We start from the raw sequence: 18,879 nt of genomic DNA on the forward strand, positions 1-18,879 counted from the left end.
GCTGGCTTTACTGGGGATATTTGAAAGATCTTATGGAGGAATCAGGATTTGATGCTGCTTGACCCTGTCTGGCAGAATTAAGCTCTTTAAGCCAGTCCTGTAGTTACTAGCACGCCTTCTTTTTTGAATAATCTGGTCCACTTACGCCTGCTATTTCAGAACTTAAGTCCCAGACAAGAAAGCTTTTTTTTTTTTTTTAAATGAAAGAGTAGTTGGAACGTATTTTAAAAAACTTCTTTGGCATTGTACATAAAAGATAAAATATATCAAAATAGACAGTCTGATAATTAGGTGCAGGCTTGTGGAGTGATTCATGTCATAACATGAGTGCTGAAACAGCTGAGGTTGCTGCAGGTGTGTTAAGGGAATTCAACCCCGTAATGCCATGATGCTTCTGCCACTACATAAAGCAAGAGTACGAATGTCCGGAGAGCCTGCATTAATAGATGAAAAGCAGTATTTCTACACGTGAATTATGGATGGAGCAGTGTTTATTAAACACACAAGCAATAGCCTTTGTCTCCCAAGCACTTTTTGCTTTGAAGAGTCATGTTAAAGCCTGCTGCTATCCCAGGCACAGAGATCCTGGGCGTGAGCTGGGGCTTCGACTGCTGCAGGTTAAGCCCCGCTGGGGCTCAGTGCCGAGTTATGCCATGCACAGGCGGAAAGGGACGTCCTGCCCGAAGGAAAACCTGGGAGGCAGAGCATCTCAAGTGCTTCAGCTCGCCAGTGTAGCGTTTCGGGCTGGGCAGTGGGATGCTAAAGCTGAAAGTGAATAATCTTGTTTGCCTGTGTCAGCAGCCAGCTTCAGCAGGGCTTTTACAGGAATCTGGTGACATTGCCAGCCTGGCACTCCTGGAGCCTGCTGGCTGGCTCCACATGGCCTTCCCGAAATCCTGCATATGGAAAGAAAAAAGAAGTCCTCTGACCTCCTTCTTTTTTTTCTCCTTAGGTTACAGTTTGTGAAAAAAGGACGACGTAATCTCAAAAAAAATAAAAAGTACTCCACCCCAACAACAAATTTGCAGATTGTTTATTCTGATTGCTCAGCTTTTGGGAAGAGAAAGGAAGTAAACAACACACTAAAATGCAGTGAGATGCAGTAGTATTGTTTGAGCATGTTATTTTACTGTTTGATGAATCCTTTCTTTTAGCATTATGGCAAAACAGTTTTAATGACAGGCACTGTTAATTAAAAAGTCTGACCCAGCTGCAGACCAAGCCCACTGGCAGGTGCAGATGCATGCCCACCAGCTGCGTTGGACTGTGCATCGGAGTGAGGCTTAAACGGTAAACTTTTTTGGCTGGTCTTCTGGTGCTTTTAGGTCCACCTGGTTAAGTAATACAGTTCTTTCCTTCTCTTGCTCCTGGGCTGCCTCTTCTGGCGGAGCAGGTTGTTCGAGGCAGCTCCAGCCAGCCGGGAGGGGAGCCTGGGCAGGGAGGTTGAGCATGGCTGTGGGGCCGCAGACTCTGTGTGTCCCCAGCCCACCGCTTCGGGGACCAGCCCTGGCACCTTGAGAGCTGAAAATAACCTCCTGCTCTTAAATTTATTTATTTTTCTTTTTGGTAGTAGGAGTATCAACAAGCCTTTGTCCTTAGGAAGGAATTTGTGTAAGTTCATAATGGCGTGTTTTCCATGTTAGCTTCAGAGGAATAGGTAAATAGAAGCTGAGCTATTTCTTTGCTTTTATTATCCCTGGCCTAGTGGGAGGCCAGGGCTGCAAGCTGCCGAGGCTGTAACGCAGGCTAACGCTGCGATTCAAGACTACGGCTCCCTTTCTTAAAACGCGCTGGGAACAACTGTTCCTCCGCCTTCATGAGCTCAATTTACGGTTGCAGGAGGCAATGTGTTCTTTGTGCTTGATGAAGTACACCGCGCACGCAAGCCTCTTCAGATGTGTTGTCAGTTGGCAGCTCTCTCGCTAGATGCACCTTTACACAATTGCACAAGGCACCAGGAGGTACAAATGTGAAATTTAGCCTTGGGGGCAAAACAAAGAAATGAAACTTAGGTAAGAATGCGGTGTTATCCATCTGCAGATACAGATATTAGACCTGATCTCCCACTACGCTACTGTAGTTTTACACTAATAAGACTCTGCTGTGATCAGTGGAGTAGCACCACTGCAAGACAAAACCAGCAGTGGTGATAAGTTGGGCTGGTTTTTTTAATTCTGGTGAGTAACATAGGATTGAACCCTGTTTGGGGAAAGCCAAACTGCATTCACTGCATGAAACCAGCCATAATAAAAGGGAGAAATGCAGGTGGTGTGCCGTCTTGGTATTGCTCCTGAACTTCTGTTCTTCCTTCTGGGGAGCCGTTGCCCTGGGTACTGAGCGGCCACGCGTGAGCAAAGGGAAGGGGTCTTCCGGCTCACCTCCTTTTTTTGTAGCCCTTCCATTTGCTGTCCCATAAAGTCAGTTTTATCGTATGTAATCAGAACTTGTCCTGTGGCTGAGACTCATTCATTACATTGAATGAATGTGCTTATCGTGGAAAGTTGTTTTGTTGAAGGAGTCTGTTAATGGCATTGTCGAGAAAGAGCTTGCAATTTGTCTTGGTAGGTAGCTTTTCACTTAAGTAAAAAGCAAGTCATGTTCTTTTCCTCTGTGCATGTTAGGATGAGAATTAAAACAGCCACAGCAGGTTGAAGTGTATGAAGTGCTACAGTCAGGCCAGGCAGCGGGCAGGAATAGAGTGCAGTGTCTGCTCTTAGTTTATAGCCGTGCACTTCCCTGGCCATCAACAGTCCTGGATAATGCCCAACAAATTGAATTGATGACTTTGGATAACCCCAGCTTCTCCTGGTTGTGAGGCATCGTACTACCATGACTGTCTCCTAAGAGAAATTAATGTAATATCTGTAGATGAGTAGACTGATTTACCTTTTGGTGACCCTGAAGAGAAAGGTCAGGTTCAGGATATTTTTACCTGTAATCAGTTACCCATAAAGAGTTAGTATACCAGGCTTCAAGATTCTAGCTCAAAAGGGCAGTTGCTTTGAGAAGGTAGCTCAAAAGGGCACTTCAACAGCTGAAATCAGATGAGACAGATTTAATGGCCTCTTAGTGATTTCTGACTGAAAGTTCAGAGTTTGAAATTTAGAGATTTTTTCTTTACCCAGCCTATGGTAAAACAAATGCACTATAGCTTAATAGAAATTTCAGGCTGAGTATTTAGAAGTGTTTTTAAACTGCTGTATATGTGCTTGGTCACTTCAGCTGTGAGGAAGAGAAAGAATAATCACATTGTGTTTGTGGTCTTGTGTATTTTTAGCTAATGTGTTAAGACACTGCAATTCCAGAAAAGCCGTCCTCCTGTTCCCCAGAGTATTTCACTTTAACCAGCTGTATGCAGAATTTTATCTAGACTGCCACAGAAGTTACTAGTAAATCCACTGGGATTTTGGCAGCCGAAACAGTAGATAGTAAGCACAATACTTCGTGTCCCTGCGGGGTTTAGTTTCATGGGGATTCTGCCGTAGGCTGACACTTCACAGTGGGTTACCAGCAGAAGCCTTGTGAGTTTGGGAAACCTCCCTGGATGGAGTGATTGATTCCCAAAGCTCCTTCCTGTTCCTGCACTGAGAAGGGAAAGGGACGACTGGCAATATCCACCGGGTGATGCTATTACTCTGCAGACCTGTTGCAGATGGCGTGGCAGATCTTAATAAAAATTGCTGGGTTTACGTTTAGAGTAAGGAAGCAACTGATTTCATACAGAATACTGAGAGAGATGGGGCAGGGCATGAATGAGGAGGGAATGACAGATGTGTAGATTAATTCAACAGCAGCGCAAGATGCACAGGGAGATTGTGGGACCCGCCTATAGAGATGCTCCATCTTGCAGATGGGAATTTCTGGCTATATTAAGTAACTTGAGGTGATGCCTATGTGAAATACAGATGGAAACGTATCAGTGAGTAAATTTTGTCATAGTCAATGGGTATGGCTAGGCTATTTCCATTGCAGATATGTTGGTGGGCCTTCACAGGAAACATTAGTGATTTATTCTGCCTGCAATTGTTAATGCTAACAACCTTCAGTGGCTCTTTAAGTGTCAGCTGCTAAGAGTGTGTAGATTATTCTATTTCATACTGGCAATTAGTTGATGACATTAAAGCACTCTGAAAATGGAAATCACAGGGCAAATGCTATTTAAACAGTTTATCATTAAATGTATAATCGCGTCTCTCCGCCTACTTTGGCTGCAATACGTAGGGAGACAGTAAGGAAGATCAAGGAGTCTGCTTTCGGTTCAGCCCCTGGTAGAGGTGCTGTGCCCTGTACATCCTGGCTCTGACGCAGCTGCTCCTCTTGCCGTCTCTTCTGCCTACCCACACCCACATGCCACAAAACACATTTTCTTCTAGTTTTGTTCCACTTGTTTTCTGTCCTTCTGGTTTTTTGCAACCTCTTAATTTCTCAATTGTTCTTAGGACCTGGTTTTAGGGGTGGGTGGAGGGAGTTTCATTTGTATTTCTGGAGTCCTGATTTTGTTACCACGTCTGGCATGTTCTGCACAACTTGAACTGGTCCTGAAATACTATAGTCAATATACAGGTAAGCATTAGCTGTATATTCATACACCTGGAAACAGCTTATGGACTTCAGGGATTTTTTTTCCTTGCTGAAGTGCTTTATGGAGCCTTCTGCAACATTCAAGCCAAATCTGCCTCTAGAACAATTTTTTTTCCCTTTGGCAGAGTTTTTGGGTCTTGGATTGCCAGCTCTAGATATTCCAAGTGTGATAGCTGCTGGTTTTGCTTCTGGAAGTCTTAAAAAAGAGGAAAAAAAAAATCTTTTCTCTTAAATTACAGTTAACTGAAATAATAAAAATAATAATTTAAAATAAATTAAAAAAAAAGAATACCAAAGCCATACCTTTCAGCTATCTTCAAGGGGTATTTTTCTCAGCCTGTTGTTCTGCACTGGCTTTCCAGTTTCAGTCCCACATCTGAGTTCAGTGAGTACTGTTTTTCTTCAAGGGACTAGAAACTCCTTTTTTGCTCATTCCATCTACTAATATTTCAGGGATGTGACAATAGCAGGTGCCAAATTTCATGTCAAAAATAAAATTTTCAGGCTGATAGAATCCTTGAAACCACAGATCAAGTTTCAGGCCAGTTAAATAAAGCTGTAGAGCATCCATTTGTATCATTCATTCATATAATGAAACCTGTTCTTATAACTCAGTTCCTGATATATTAACCCCGCAGTTATCCTCATACATAAATGGGAGATGTGTTGCTTTCGTCGGTTTTAATAGGATATAACCATATAAATCCCCTGTGCATGAATGGAAAAATAGAGGCCCTTAGGCTATACGTATCAAAGGTCTCCCCTATACTTACAATAGCCTAATAAGGTTATTTTGGAGGCATAGGTAATCACTCACGGACTCCCTGTAGCTAGTGATTCATTGTTCACTACTGAAACATTTCTAAATGAATTATGTTTTAAACAAGCAAATCCTTGGCCTTCTCTTTTATGGGGGGAAAAAAGAGAACTGGAGGGACACAGAATTCCACCATTTTCTGCATTAAAATACACTGCTTGCTAGTTAAAAGGCTGCTGGTATTTGAACCAATTTAAATGTACTATCGTGCTTCTTGCTGTTTTGATTCCATTAATGTGTATTTCTGAATTTCACGTTTTGATGAAAATATTATTGTTGTCATTAATTTGATATTTAGAAAAGACTGTGGATACAAGAGCTCAGTGCAATGAATAAAACAGTTGGAGTTAACTGTCCCTGGGGATAGAATCAATCACTGTTGTAGAAGAGGGTGACATTTAAAAAAGAAACTCAGAAGAAAATGTCATGCTTAAAAAATTAGATTTAAATGCACTAGCTCCTGATTGATTTTTATTGCACTCAGATGGATACACTGATTGATTATCAGCCTTACAAATGTTTAGTACCTTTCTCACTTCTCTAATAATCAGAATAATCTAATTTTCAATGTCATTTAAGCTACCATATTCAAGGTTATAATAGATCATATTTCTAATAAAACATAGCAATTATGTAATGAATAATACAAAGCTGCAAGGCAGAGTTCAGATTCACCTTCCTCAAAAAAAAAAAAAAAAAAGTACCACCAGTGGCTAGAAGAGCCAGCATACGTGAAGGCAAATGACAGGACGATGTCCTCTGGATTTGTGGTGTTTTCCCCTGTTGTTGAACTGAGGTTCCTGGAGCATTGGTCAGGACGCGTTTGCCATAGCTGAACATTATTTCTCAATAGGAAACCAGGGGCAGGCTTGAATTCTGTAATATACGTGCTCGCTCTGTGCCTGGGGAAAAATGATAGCACGCCAGGTGCTTATGAAATTTCTTCATGATTGTTTCTGTGTGCTGCTGTTAATTTTGATACGTGTCTGTAGGGAGATACTATCTCACTTAATTTGAGATGTTTTCTTGTGGCAATTGTACCCGACAGCTGACATGGTTGATTTCTCTGAATCAGCTACAAAATATGCAGGTTTCAATGTGTGTTCAAGTTTTGTACTTGAAGCCCCTTACATGACTGTGTACTTGTTATTGGCTTTGTCCATTAGAAATGAGAGGTTTGTGTTTGAAACGTGCTTTGCCTCCAACGGTTCTCCGTATGTCAAAGCTCGGTTTTGGCATGGGAATTTGTTTTAACATAGTTTCCTGTTCTTTTTAAAGCCTGAGCAGTTTTGCCGAAAAGAAAACATTCTTTCATCTGGAAATCATGACCTAGGAAAACCAATCTGTTTATAACTACCTGGTGTTCTGCATATTTCAATGCTGTGTTTGGCTTGCGATTGCATTGCTGCTAAGATGTGAACACGAGTCTTACCATTCTGAACTGGTGGTGCGTCAGTTTGTCAAGCGCGATTGTGTTGCTTTCAAGGTGGTTATTTTGTTCTTTTTCTTACATTGGAGCCGGGAAAACCAGCCTCCTTGAGCTCCCTCATCTCTGTGCCCGCTTCCACCAGCTCCCGGCCGTGGGAGCTGCGTGTGAGGTGCGTGGGTGCTGGCTCTGTCCATGGCGTTGGAGAGCCTGGTGCAGCAGCAGCAGCATCGGGGTGTGCTGAGTCTCCCTTGGTTCGAGGTTTTCCAAGGTGACCGTTGCAAAAGACGTCCTTACAGACCGCCATTCGTTACCATGAGCACAGTCTGTTGAAGGGTGATGGGGAGAAGGGTGACGCGTGAGGCATTTATCCTGGTGGATCAAACTTGGCAGTGGCAGTAAGTAAGCGTTTTGTGTATTTGACTGAAATTGTCCACAGCGGCTACCTTCTGACAGAATTAGGAATTTTTAGCAGCTGCTGCCGGGATTGGAGAAGTCAGGGTGTAAAGGAGCTGTACAAGACTTGCGGGTTTCCACCCTAGCAAGCAGCTTGGTGATCCTGGAAGACCTGGGTCCAGTGCTGAGCATCGGCCCCACCGCCCGCATGTGGCACCATTTGCCTGCGACGTTGGGCAGCCCAGGCTGCCTGGCGTTCGGCAAGGGATAGATGGCTTCCCGAGGTGCGGGAGAGCAGGCGGGAGAGCCAGCCTCTGGCCGGAGGGGAGAGTTGGCAGGTCTGTGGCCATCCTGCCTCAGCTCACCTCTGATTTCTCTTCTCATCAGCGTTCGCAAACAAAAGGAGTCTTTGAAAACCTACCTTGCGCCCAGTGCTGTGCAATTACTGACTTGCTGTGTGTGCTTTATGGTGCTTTTGAGATTTGTTAGCTTAACTAGTAACTTCCAAAATATTTAGGGACAAGAGAAGTGTGGTTTTACAGGAATGCGAGCTAACTGGAAACACTAGTAGTTGTCACTGCAGGACCAAAACCAGTTAACTAGTACACAGAGTTCTTCAAAGGTCACAGGGATCTCCGAGAAGCAAAACTGCAATGATAGCATTTCAAGTCATGAATTTATAGCTGATTAATCATTATAATATATGAAAGGTGCTGTCTAAGAATCTTCTGGGCATCTGGGGAAGCACAGGTTGTGCAAGTAATTGGAAAAACAGCATTGCAAACTGCAGGTTCTTCTCCCCAGAGACATTTGTGCCACCTTCGACAAAGGGGAGTACGAACACTCGCTATCCATCGTTTTACCTGATTATCTAGCAACTGCCTAAATCTCTTGGGCCAGATCCCAGACTCTTCTCAGGCCAAGCGGTGACTAAGTTTGGTGGACCTGAGGGGCTTGCGTTTAAGACTGGACGATTCCCAGCATTACAACATGCTTGAAATGATCCCGCTCAAGCAGGAGAATTGCTGCGTGGTTGTTAAATGAGAGCGCTGGGGTCCTCCGAGAGAAGCTGTTTGTGTCTTTCCTATACTTAGTTTCATCTACAGCAGTCCCTGCTTTTCTTGAAAAATGCATCCTTCCTCCCTGCAGCTTTTGGGCCCTGCCCATCGCTTCCAGCAGAAGTGGGCAGATGTGTCTGAGGCTAAGGAGAGATGGCAAACCTGGGGTGAGGAGAACAGACTGGATGGGGCAAGAAACGATGTTCAGCCCCTCTACCACCAGGTTAGGGGGATGAACGTTGAGGATAGGGGCCGGTCCTTAAAGCTAAGGCAACAGAAAGTGCTTTCGCCAGCTTACGAACCCTGCCGCGGCTGCCCGGGGGTTTCTGGGTGTGGAAGCGCAAGTCCTGGCGTGTGTGTTGAGGGGACAGGGAAGCTGTCATGGGAAGATGGATTGGAGCAGACGTGCTCAGGCGTGGGTGTGCGTCGCTCAGCCATCCCAGCAGTGCCGAGACGTGGCTTCCTCACATATCAAGACACACCTTTTTTCATTCTCTTCCTCCACACCACCACCTTACTTGTTTTCTCTTAGTCTTTTCGACTTCCAGTGTTTCTCATGGGGCAAGAGAGCTTCCATACTGTCCCCTGTCGGAAGCTCCTCAACATCAAGTCAGTATTTAGTGCACAAGTAATGAAATTCATAACCTGAGTTTTCTACAGCAGCATTAACTGTGACACGGATTCATGACTGGTGTATCATCATTAAAAGGCAGTGGAATTGCATCGGGGATTGATGTGATCATATGCATGTAAAGATCAAGATACAAAAAGGTGTGATTTATGTAATATAAGCATAAGCTGTAATCCGAAACCCTTCCCACATGCAGTGTGACGGTTCCTGTTCCCAGAGCAGTGATGGCTTTTAAATTTACTGGGTAAATGTGTATGTTTATATGTTTTTATTTAACTCTTTTAAACATAGTGTTGTCTTAATCTTTTTCTCTCTCTCTCTTTTTTTTTTTTTTTTTTTTGTGGAATTATAGTTGTAGCTAAATCTGCGTAACAGTTCAACGTTACTGAAATTCTTTGTATTTTTGGAGCCTGGTGTTGTATGTCAGTACTTTATTGTGTTATCTTACAGAGAATATAGAAACACTGCCATGTCTGATGCAGCCTTAGCGAAGGCAAATGTAGGAAATGTAAAAAGTATACAAAAAGCAAGAAGATAAATGTTATTTGGGTTTTATCATTTTATTATAAAGGCTATTATCTTTTTATTATAAAGGCTGTTGGAATCGTAGAAAAAAGGTAACGGTGAACAAAGTGTTCCTAGTTTTCAGAACATGTTACTTCTCCCTTTCGTACTCTTTAGTGATTTGCGCCCAAAAAGAAAGATTTGGTGGTGTGGACTGACCAGCAGCTGTCCCACTGGTGGCCTTTGGAGGGGAAGGGACTTCAGGTACAGCTGCAGGGGAAGCTGTGCCAGGGTAGCACGGGAGTGTGGTGCAGTTCCTGCCAGAGTTATCTCCTGGTCTCTGGGAGCTCTTGGCAGCTGCTCCAAAGCCTGGCCTAAATAACGTGTTTGTCTTCCACAAGGAGTTCAAAGCCATTGAGGCAAATAGTTGCTGAGGCTGCCTCTTTGGCAAATCTGTCAATCAGCTCGCAGAGCTATAAGTAAATGGGGCTTTATTACAAAGGCTTATTGCTCTTTGCGGTTGTGTAGGAGTTTACATAATTTTCTAAGGGGCTCTTTTATCTCCCAAGTACAGCAGTGATTAGGATTTACTTCTGGAGTGTGGTGGCAGTTTGGAGCACTCGAGACGTACGTGTCGGTCCTGGATGTTTTTTCAGTGCAAGAGACTGTACTTGCGCTCTGCCCTGGGGTCCAGCGAACAGATCAGAGCATTAGCCTTAGGGAAATATTTGTAAAAGGAAGTGGGGGGGATCCAACCCACCCCCCCTAAACCTGACTACACTGGTAGCATTGAACCTTCACAAGAAGGTACTTTTTCAGTCCACCCTTCCTGGCCTCCTTTGAGTCTGTGTTACTCCAGACACCAGAACTGATGGTGTTTGAGGTTAGGCTTTAGTCTGGTGGGGTGCTCAGTGTCCCAGCCCTGATCCAGCAAAGCACGTAGCTGACTTCAGCGTGGGTCTGTTCACACAGTTAAAGTCAAGTTCATCCTTAAAATGTCAGCTGGATTGGGGTTGGAGTTCTCTCAGTTGCAAAGTCAAACCTTTAGTGAGAAAACCAGAGCAGTTAATTTCATGGAGTATGTGCCTAATGGCCTCATGAAAGAACAACAGTATTCACTGCATCTACCCCTTGTTTTCTGTTACACATATTACATTATTTCTGTAGATGCCCCTGACTTTGCTTTCCCACCCTACCATTTTCCTATGTTGTTCTTCATTTTGTCTCAGAAAGGACACCCAGAGGTAAATGAATCCAACTGTGAGTCATTCGTTCTTGAACAGATACTGTGAGACTGGATTGACACCTCTTCTTCCTTCCGAAACGTTCACCGTTCGTCTGCTCTTTCTGATCATTTGTGGTTCACAGGCATGTAGGAAGCAACCACAGAAGACGTGGAGATGGGTCTGGGGAACCTACAGGGGAAAACAGCTGGCATGGAGGTGACTTTGGGCATCTGCCCATTTTGCTGTGCTTCCCTCCCTATGGCACAGATAGATGTGCTTTCTGGGGTGGGACAGTACAAATGAGAATCAGCAGATCTTTGGCCATCCAAAATTCCTGGCCATCCTCACGTGTGCCAAACCCACCATCACACCCTCAGGACTTTAGGAACTTGTTTTAAATATCACGAGGTTTTGAACATGAGTGAATGTGAGGATTGGTTTTATTTGTCCAATAATATTTAGTCTTCGGGGTGTTTAATATTGACATGGAGTCTTTGGGGAGAGGGATTGATTTTGCTTGGCTTTGTTGTAAAGCCTTATGCATCTGGTTATGCTTAAGACGTTAGCTTTAGCTAACAACAAGCCTCTTGATAAAATTCACAAGTACTGGCAATACTGTGGACATAGACTTATCTCCTGGGCATGCTTTGTAAAATTAAGCTATTTTCATTAAAAGAACAAAGAGTAGCATGGTGATGGAGCAGCTGTCATATTTTATTACAAAACACAAATATGTGGGAAATCAGTTACAGCATGAGTGCTGCACAATGCTTATTTCCAGTAATCCCCCACGGCCGGGGGAAGGTAGAAGGCTGATCAGAGTGCAGGAGCAGATGGCAAGCAACTTTAGATAGTTTCACTGCCATTTTTACTCTTTCAAGTGTTTGTGCTTCTCCTTTGATCTTCAGATCTTGAGTTTAATGTGTTTCATCTTCTTTCATTTACTGTTTTCACATTTAACTTTCCCTTTAAATGACTTCTGCTTGGTGGAGTTTGTATTAGTATGGGGTTTTTTATCTTCCATACTGAGAAATTTAAGAAGAGAGACAGTTGCTGTCTTTTTTTAGTGTTGTTCACATCCAGTAAAATACCAACTGCATTACTGCAGAGGACTTTGCCATTCACCATGTGCAGCTGTAGTGATACAATAAAAAAATCGCACCCAAAGTTACTGAGACACAGTGCATGTGAAGTTGCAGTAGTCTTTCTTGGAAGGTAGATACTATGGGAGTGTGATGGCATGTCCACAACAAACACCTATGAAGGTTTGGTTTCATCAGTATCCATTAAATTTAATTCTTACAGTTAAGTAATTAAGCTTGTGTTAGTATTCTCTGTGTGTGTAACATTTTTATCTTCACTTAAAATAATTTATGTTTGAAATAAAAGCATTTTGCAGTGTTTTGAAGTAGAGCAGCAAAAGCAACATGGGGTGATCTGAGTAATGACATGTGATCTGTGTCTCTGCTTTTTCTACAGCCGTCAGAAATGATAGGAACAAAAAGAAGAAGGAACCTTCAAAGCAAGAGTCCACAGAAAACTATGAAATGACAGCAGAGTTGGATGATCTCACTGAGAAGATCCGAAAAGCTCACCAGGAAACCTTCCCCTCACTCTGCCAGCTGGGAAAATACACTACAGTGAGTATGGTTTGTGACACATACATTCTGGATATGCCTGGATGACGCGAGTTTTGCATTGGAGGCTTCAGGCATTTCAAATAGATGCAGGAGTGGATGCGCTCCTTGCACCTCCTTAGCCATGAAAAAACACAGGTATGTGTGCAAATGCACGCTGAAGAAGAGATATTGCACTTAACTGTAAGCATTACTTAGCAGTATTGTGAGAGACTGTCTGAAGGATTAATCCAGGCAAGAGACAAGCTTGGAGTCCACGAGTCAATTACATGCCATCATTCATTAGAAATTTGTTGGCTTCCAAAGACTTGATCTCTGCTTGTGCGTCAGCAGATTACAACTTTGCAGGTGTAGAAAGTTCTTAAATGCTGCTGGATTACTGGTGACATCCCAAAGCTACCAAGGTCAAGGAAAATATGAAATGTCTAAATAAACTGGTTTCCAAAATGCTTATTTGCAGTTTATTCCTCTTCCAGTCTACTAAAATACCACAAAGCAGCAAAAACTTCTGCTGCTTCTAGAAATTAAAAATCAGCCACCCATCAAGTTCAGTACTGTGGGAATTTCTCCAGAGGATTAGTGAGGGAAATAATTTTTTTCTATACATATATATGTTGGTAAATACAGGGAAGGTCAGTGATATTTATTGATTTCGGAGAGAAAATTCAATGTCAAGTTTGCAAATGCAGTAATAAAAGTGATGCTAAAAAATAAATGTTAGGTAATCTTTAGTCTTGTCGGTAGAGGTATGACTTTGCTGGGTCTGGTCTTGCTGTCGGTTGTAACATCACTGGCTGTTTCAGAGGGATGTGCAGAAGGTCGCTGCCGAGACCAGGAGTTCAGGATTGGCATGGCTGGGGCAAGGAGACACCTGCCTCCACGGTCCTTGCCCTCCAGCCCCAGCTGGAGGTCTGGGACCAAGCCCCGGACACCAGGTGAAATACCTCTCTCCCTGGATTGCTCTCTGTTTTGAGTAAATGCTCTGCTCCTGAAACAAACGTTAAATTTCTCAGAGAGTGATCTAGGCAAATCCCTGTGTGGCATTAGTATCGACTGTTTTAGCGAGCGGGGTGCTATTTTATGGCATACTCATCTATTTACAAAGTGCGAGGTTCAAAACTCTCAGGTCTAGGTGTAAGACTTTGTATTTAAGTGCAAGAAAAGCAAACGTATATGGTGTGATGTTAGAAAAAAGCATGTTTTTCACGTTGCTGAAAGTATTTTCACAAACATTTTTCACATTTAGTTTTGAGACCGACATAAAATGGTTCGTACTGGGGAAGGTGCCTGTCCTCTGCACGCTTCTCTGGTGCTAGCCCTGCTTGGGTGAGATGTAGTCACAACAGTCAGCCTAGGCGTGCTGGTAAATGTTGCACAGGCAGACCCCAGGGACTAGCGCAGCCTGCGAGGCTGGAAGCTCGAAAGCAGCCAGCTGGTGACATAACGGAAGGCAAAGCTGGAGGCGGCAGGACTCATAGTGTGTCTTTTCAAGGGAATTCCTGGGTTAATGCCCTCCACCCCTCCTCTCAGCACGTGCAGTTGCATCCTTGTCTTGGAGTGAATAAAATCTTCCAAACAGGCTCTCACGCTGCTGCAAACACAAGAGCGCTTCTGAACAAGTGTGAAAAAATCTTCCGAGTTCAAACACAGTGAGTTTATGCCTTGGAGAAGAGGTGATCATATGTACGCAGCTGGGACGCGTAGCCAGGCTGGTATGCATGCCAGAGTTTATTGCTCACAGGCTGCCTTGCAAATGGCCTGGCTATACCAAAATAACAATATATCAGTATACCTCCCAACGTGAACATGTTGGTACGTGCTTTTGCGTTACCTCTGAGTTTGAAGAGTGCACTGCAGTTGGTGCGACGGTACTTCGTACTGGTAATTGCCAAAGAACCTGGAGGGTTGAAAGATAAAACCTGGGCTCCTATATGCTTGCATTATGTATCGGATGCTTAAGGATCATAAATATTTTAGCTCTTGAAATGATACAAGTGGATGAAATTGGAGAGGGTCTTGTTGCATATCACACTCCCCACTGATGCCTTCGTCCTCGGGTTCCTGCTGACCCCCATGGTGAGTTTATGTCCCTGTTGGAATTTCAGAGCCCTTACTGAAAGCACCTGGATCCAAGTAATGAACAGATGAATCTGGTCTGTCTGTGGGTCCTGAGTAACCATGACCTGACCGCACTTTCTCTGAGGCTGGATATTGGTCATTTGTATCTCAGGCCAGCTTGGGGAAAGAGATTTCTTGTTTTTATTGTTGGCTGGTTGGAAGTCCACAGCGGTTAGCTGCAGGTGGCCGAGGTCTCTGTTGCTTTGTCATGGTATGGTACTATACAAGTTGCAATAACAAAATGATACTGAAATAGTTATTTTTGGCTTACCTTGAATCTTTGAGAGCAATACAGCTTCCTTCAACAGCTGTGTCAAAGCTAATAGCGACGGTGCTAAATGCTGTTGTCTTGGTGCATTCTCATAGTCTCTGTGTGGAATGCAGAGTATTTAAATCTCTCATCTAGCTAAGGTCTGGTGACCACTCCAGCTTTTTAGGTAGGAATTCAGTGGTAAGAGCTCATTTTTATGAATGCTGTGTGTGCCCAGCTGTGGAAGGGACAGTGTACTGCTGGGGCTGGAGTAAGGGTCATCCTCATCTCCAGCTGCCCATCGGCCCAGGAGGGGGGAGAAGCCTCTCTGCAGCAGCGGAGGATCCAGGAGGATCCAGGAGGAGGAAGGTGTGTGTGCTGGTGGGAGGAGCACAGCTTCAGTGCTGGGACAACACCACCAGCTGCTGGTCAAACAGCAGGGCTCAGGCAATATTTCCTTTTAAGACATCTGAAATAGAGACCAGAAGTCACAAAAAAGGAGCACGCAGCCCTTTTTCTAAATGCTGAGTCCAAGGGGAGCTAGAAGCCTATGCCACTCTACTTTTCTTGATAGTACCAAGCTAGTACGCATAGAAGATTGCCACCAGTCCTGCTTTTATGCCCAGTTCTGCAGGCTGGCAGTCATGAAGCGTGGCGTGCTCACGCTGCAGAGCATACAGATTGCTTTTGTAACCTTAGAGGTTTTTATTTAATTCTTTAAGCAAGAGGTGAGAAGTGAGTGTATTGGATCGATGTGGATTCACTTGAATTTCATGAGCTTTGCACTTGCGTACCAATGGAGACGGTGGACAGAAGAAACTGTTCTGCAAGTGTGGCCCCTGTGTGCCTTCAGTTACGTGATCATTCTGGCTGATTTAAAACATGATTTTGTTTGTTGCTAAAAAGAACAAAGACTTTCAAGTATAAGAGAGCAGAGTAAAAAAAAGACCTTGCAGAGATACAGTCGTAAAAATATCTGTTCAGACATTTGGCTTGCGTATCTGGCTCCTCTTGCTCTTGAGCACTGCAGCCTGCATCTCCCAGAGGGAAGGGTTACATGGTGATTTTTTCCTCCATTGTGTATTTTCACCTGTTCAAAAACGGTTTTGGAGAAGCATTTTCAATTACCTTTTTTTTATATCCATCTGCTCTTTAAAAAGAAAAAGTGTCCCTATCTGTAATAATTACCATACTTTGCATAGTTAATAAAAGTCCACTTAAAATAATGGGAGAATAGGACTTGTATTAAATTCCTTGGGTCATTTGACTTTAACAGTTGCATTTGGTGGGCAGTGGCAAGTATAGTTCTGCCGATGATGAGAATCAGCAAGCTGTTTAAACGTAATGGATTTCAAAAGTCCATCATAAATAGATCTGTTTTATTACTGTCATCCAGGTAAGAGAGAGTGCCTTAGTAATTTCTCTGGAGATGTCATACTTTATAGTATAATTGAGTGTAACTATACTGCTTGTCCCTCGAGAGTGGTATTATTTGTAAGTCTACAGCTGTGTTACATCCAGCCTTGTGATAAAGGGAGGATAAAACAGAAAATAATTTTGACTCTGCGGACCCTTGCTGCGGGTTCTCCCAGGTTGCTCTTGGCTGGCTGGATGCGAAGAGGTTTTGCATCTCGGCGGCATTTTGTCCTTTGTAAGTGCTGGGCTTAGAAGTTACATGGCTATTGTTCTGTGCCATTGCAGAGGAATGTATATGTATATTATATACATATCTGTCTATCTCCTGATGCTGGGGCTGAGCAGAGGTGTGTGCTGTGGTCCTCAGTGAACTCGCTGGAGCTGGAGTGCATTGCTGCTTTTACTAAAGAGGCATAGCAAGTGTTCCTGATTAGGGCAGAGTGCCCCTGTGAGCCTTGTTTCCTTTGTAAAGTGGATTTTAAAGACGGTAGGGATTCTGCTACTGTGTATGTTTCTGCGAGTACCTCATCCTGTATCGTTAATGGGGAGATAGAGCAGCCTGCAATGAAAAAACAAAAATGATGGAAAAAATGGGATCAATTTATGTGGCAAAAATGGCTGTTTAATTGGATTTCATAGCAAGGTTGGGCTTTTCCACTGATAAAGATGCCACTAGGGTGTATTACAGTATTGTTCCACCATATGTGCACTGGTGCAAAGGCCTGAAAAACATGCAAGACTGCTCCTGGAAAAGACACCCAAAAAACTGCTTCAGTAAAATATTCAGGAAAAGTCATAGCGTCTGCATCTTTTTCACAGCATGGTTAGAGGAGATCCCCAGGCAAATTTAATCAGAGTTTCTGTTTCTAATGTGCATTTTATTAACCCTGTGTTTTATTGTTCAACCTATACATTGATATTGAGTCAGGTTTGGTTTTACATATTCAGAAATGCTGCTAAAAATCTAGCCATTTTCGGTGACGCTTGCGACTACATTCATTACCAAATAAAATGTTAAAACTCTTTCCATTTGTAGCATCTCAAAGATAACGTGTAAACCACATTAGCTCCAATGCTGAGGGATCTGGCACCCGGCGTAATAAAACACCCGGTTATTTTGTATTTTATTAACTGCCCCTTCTCTTCAGTTTGCATAATAGTGAGTTAGATTTACATTTGTTAAGACGGCCATGCATTACTCTTAATAGAAGACATGTCAAACTTCCCGTTGCTGGTACTGCAGCATGATAAAGTAACCTCATATGATACTGATGAAGATTTCGTTCACACTTGCTGGTTTCATGCAACGTCTTTTTTTCCAGATGGATACCCTATTGTAAAATGATTTCCTGCTTTAGGCTCTGCTTTGTGTAGCTCTCTGCTATGCCATCTTTCTATGAACTGGATAAACTGCCTATTAAATTTAATTACAGCCTGAATGACTGCACATCTTGATCTTATTTTTCCTCCAATGTACTGTATTTCACCAAGGTCCTTGAGGATGAAATAAAATAAATCTGAAGGATGCATACTCCAGTAGCCGAAAGAAATGTTTCAAAGGGCATTACAATGACTGTTAACCCATTAGTTTTGGACCATTTTGAAGGCTATTCTTTAGGTTTAGGATTATAAAGACATTTTCTCCTATCTTTTCTTCTGTCATTTAAAAAAACAAAACAAAATAGAGGAAGTTGCCAGAATAGAAATTCAAATAGAAATGACAAAGTTAATTTCTTATCCCTTAAAAAGAGGGGGAGCGGGGGAAAGCACGTATGCACCTTCGAACTGTTCAGCATGGTTAGCGTTTATTTTTTGCAATAAGGGCCTAATATAAATATTACCGGCTCGAACCTCCACCCTATTACAAGTCAGGATGAACATTGGGCTGGCGGTGCCTCTGGGACCCATCAGGACTTCTCTCTTCGTGACTGATGGTGGTCGTGGCGTCTGCAGAGACAATCCGGGAGGGGGTGGCAGAGCATCACAGCCAAGCTGAGCTCGCCCCACGTCCCCTCGTCGACCTCTTCAGGCCCCGTGTCCTTCCTGTGAACCGAAGAAAGCTGATAAGCTGATGGGCTTCAGAGGTTTCCGAGGAGGTGGATGTCCTTGCCATCAGCAGTGATGGTGGCAGGCTCGCTAGAGTTGTTTCCTCCAAGAAAGTGCGATGGGTGTAAATTGAATGCTTTTCGATGGCTGTTTATCTGCCGTGTCCGTTAGACTTTTAGGTAGAGACTCCTCTCATTTAACTTTATTTTAAAAGTTAATTTAACATTTTAACTTCAACCAGCTAAGACTAAGGCAGCTAATCACATCGGCTTCCCTTGCAGCTGGGCAGAATGCCACTATCTGAGGGGATTTTCCCTTACCTGCCTTAAGTACCTATCTGGAGTGGGTGGGCCTTTTTTTGGAGATGCATCTCTCTTTCTTGGTTTGTCAACAACCTCAGATGAGACACGGAAGAGAGAAACTCTGCCTTTGTTTTTCTGTGGTTGCAGCTCAGCACCTTTTGCAAATTCATTACCAGCATATTTTTACAGGTAAAATTCCTCTTGCAATGAAGAGGTTGCCCAGATGCTGAAGGCAGCTGCAACCCACACTAAACTTGGTGGCTCATGAAATAGTGGGGAGGCCATCATGCTGACAGCATCCCAAACAGCATTGGATCAAGTGCTTGCAAAATGGGAATATGCTTCATGGTGAGGAAAGAGGAGGGGGGCCTGGGGTATTGCAGAGCTGTTGTTACCTGGTTTTCGTCACCCCGTGGGAACCACGTGTGGGTTGGAAACAACTGGCCAGGTTTCCCTGTGACACCATCTTTT

General features: G+C 43.5%; 1 protein-coding gene across 9 annotated transcripts in view; it reads left to right on the forward strand.

Annotated features, from left to right (window-relative positions):
• The window catches only part of RARB (retinoic acid receptor beta), a 336,213-nt gene that overhangs the window by 301,563 nt on the left and 15,771 nt on the right, over positions 1 to 18,879 (forward strand). For all 9 annotated transcript variants that reach the window (XM_075052493.1, XM_075052503.1, XM_075052512.1 and 6 more), the window contains one exon: positions 12,119 to 12,279. In XM_075052493.1, the coding sequence (XP_074908594.1) occupies positions 12,119 to 12,279 (161 nt within the window). The remainder of the gene's footprint in view (positions 1 to 12,118; positions 12,280 to 18,879) is intronic.

The sequence above is a fragment of the Buteo buteo genome, chromosome 2 (genome assembly GCF_964188355.1).
Source record: "Buteo buteo chromosome 2, bButBut1.hap1.1, whole genome shotgun sequence".
In the NCBI taxonomy this organism is placed as follows: domain Eukaryota; kingdom Metazoa; phylum Chordata; class Aves; order Accipitriformes; family Accipitridae; genus Buteo; species Buteo buteo.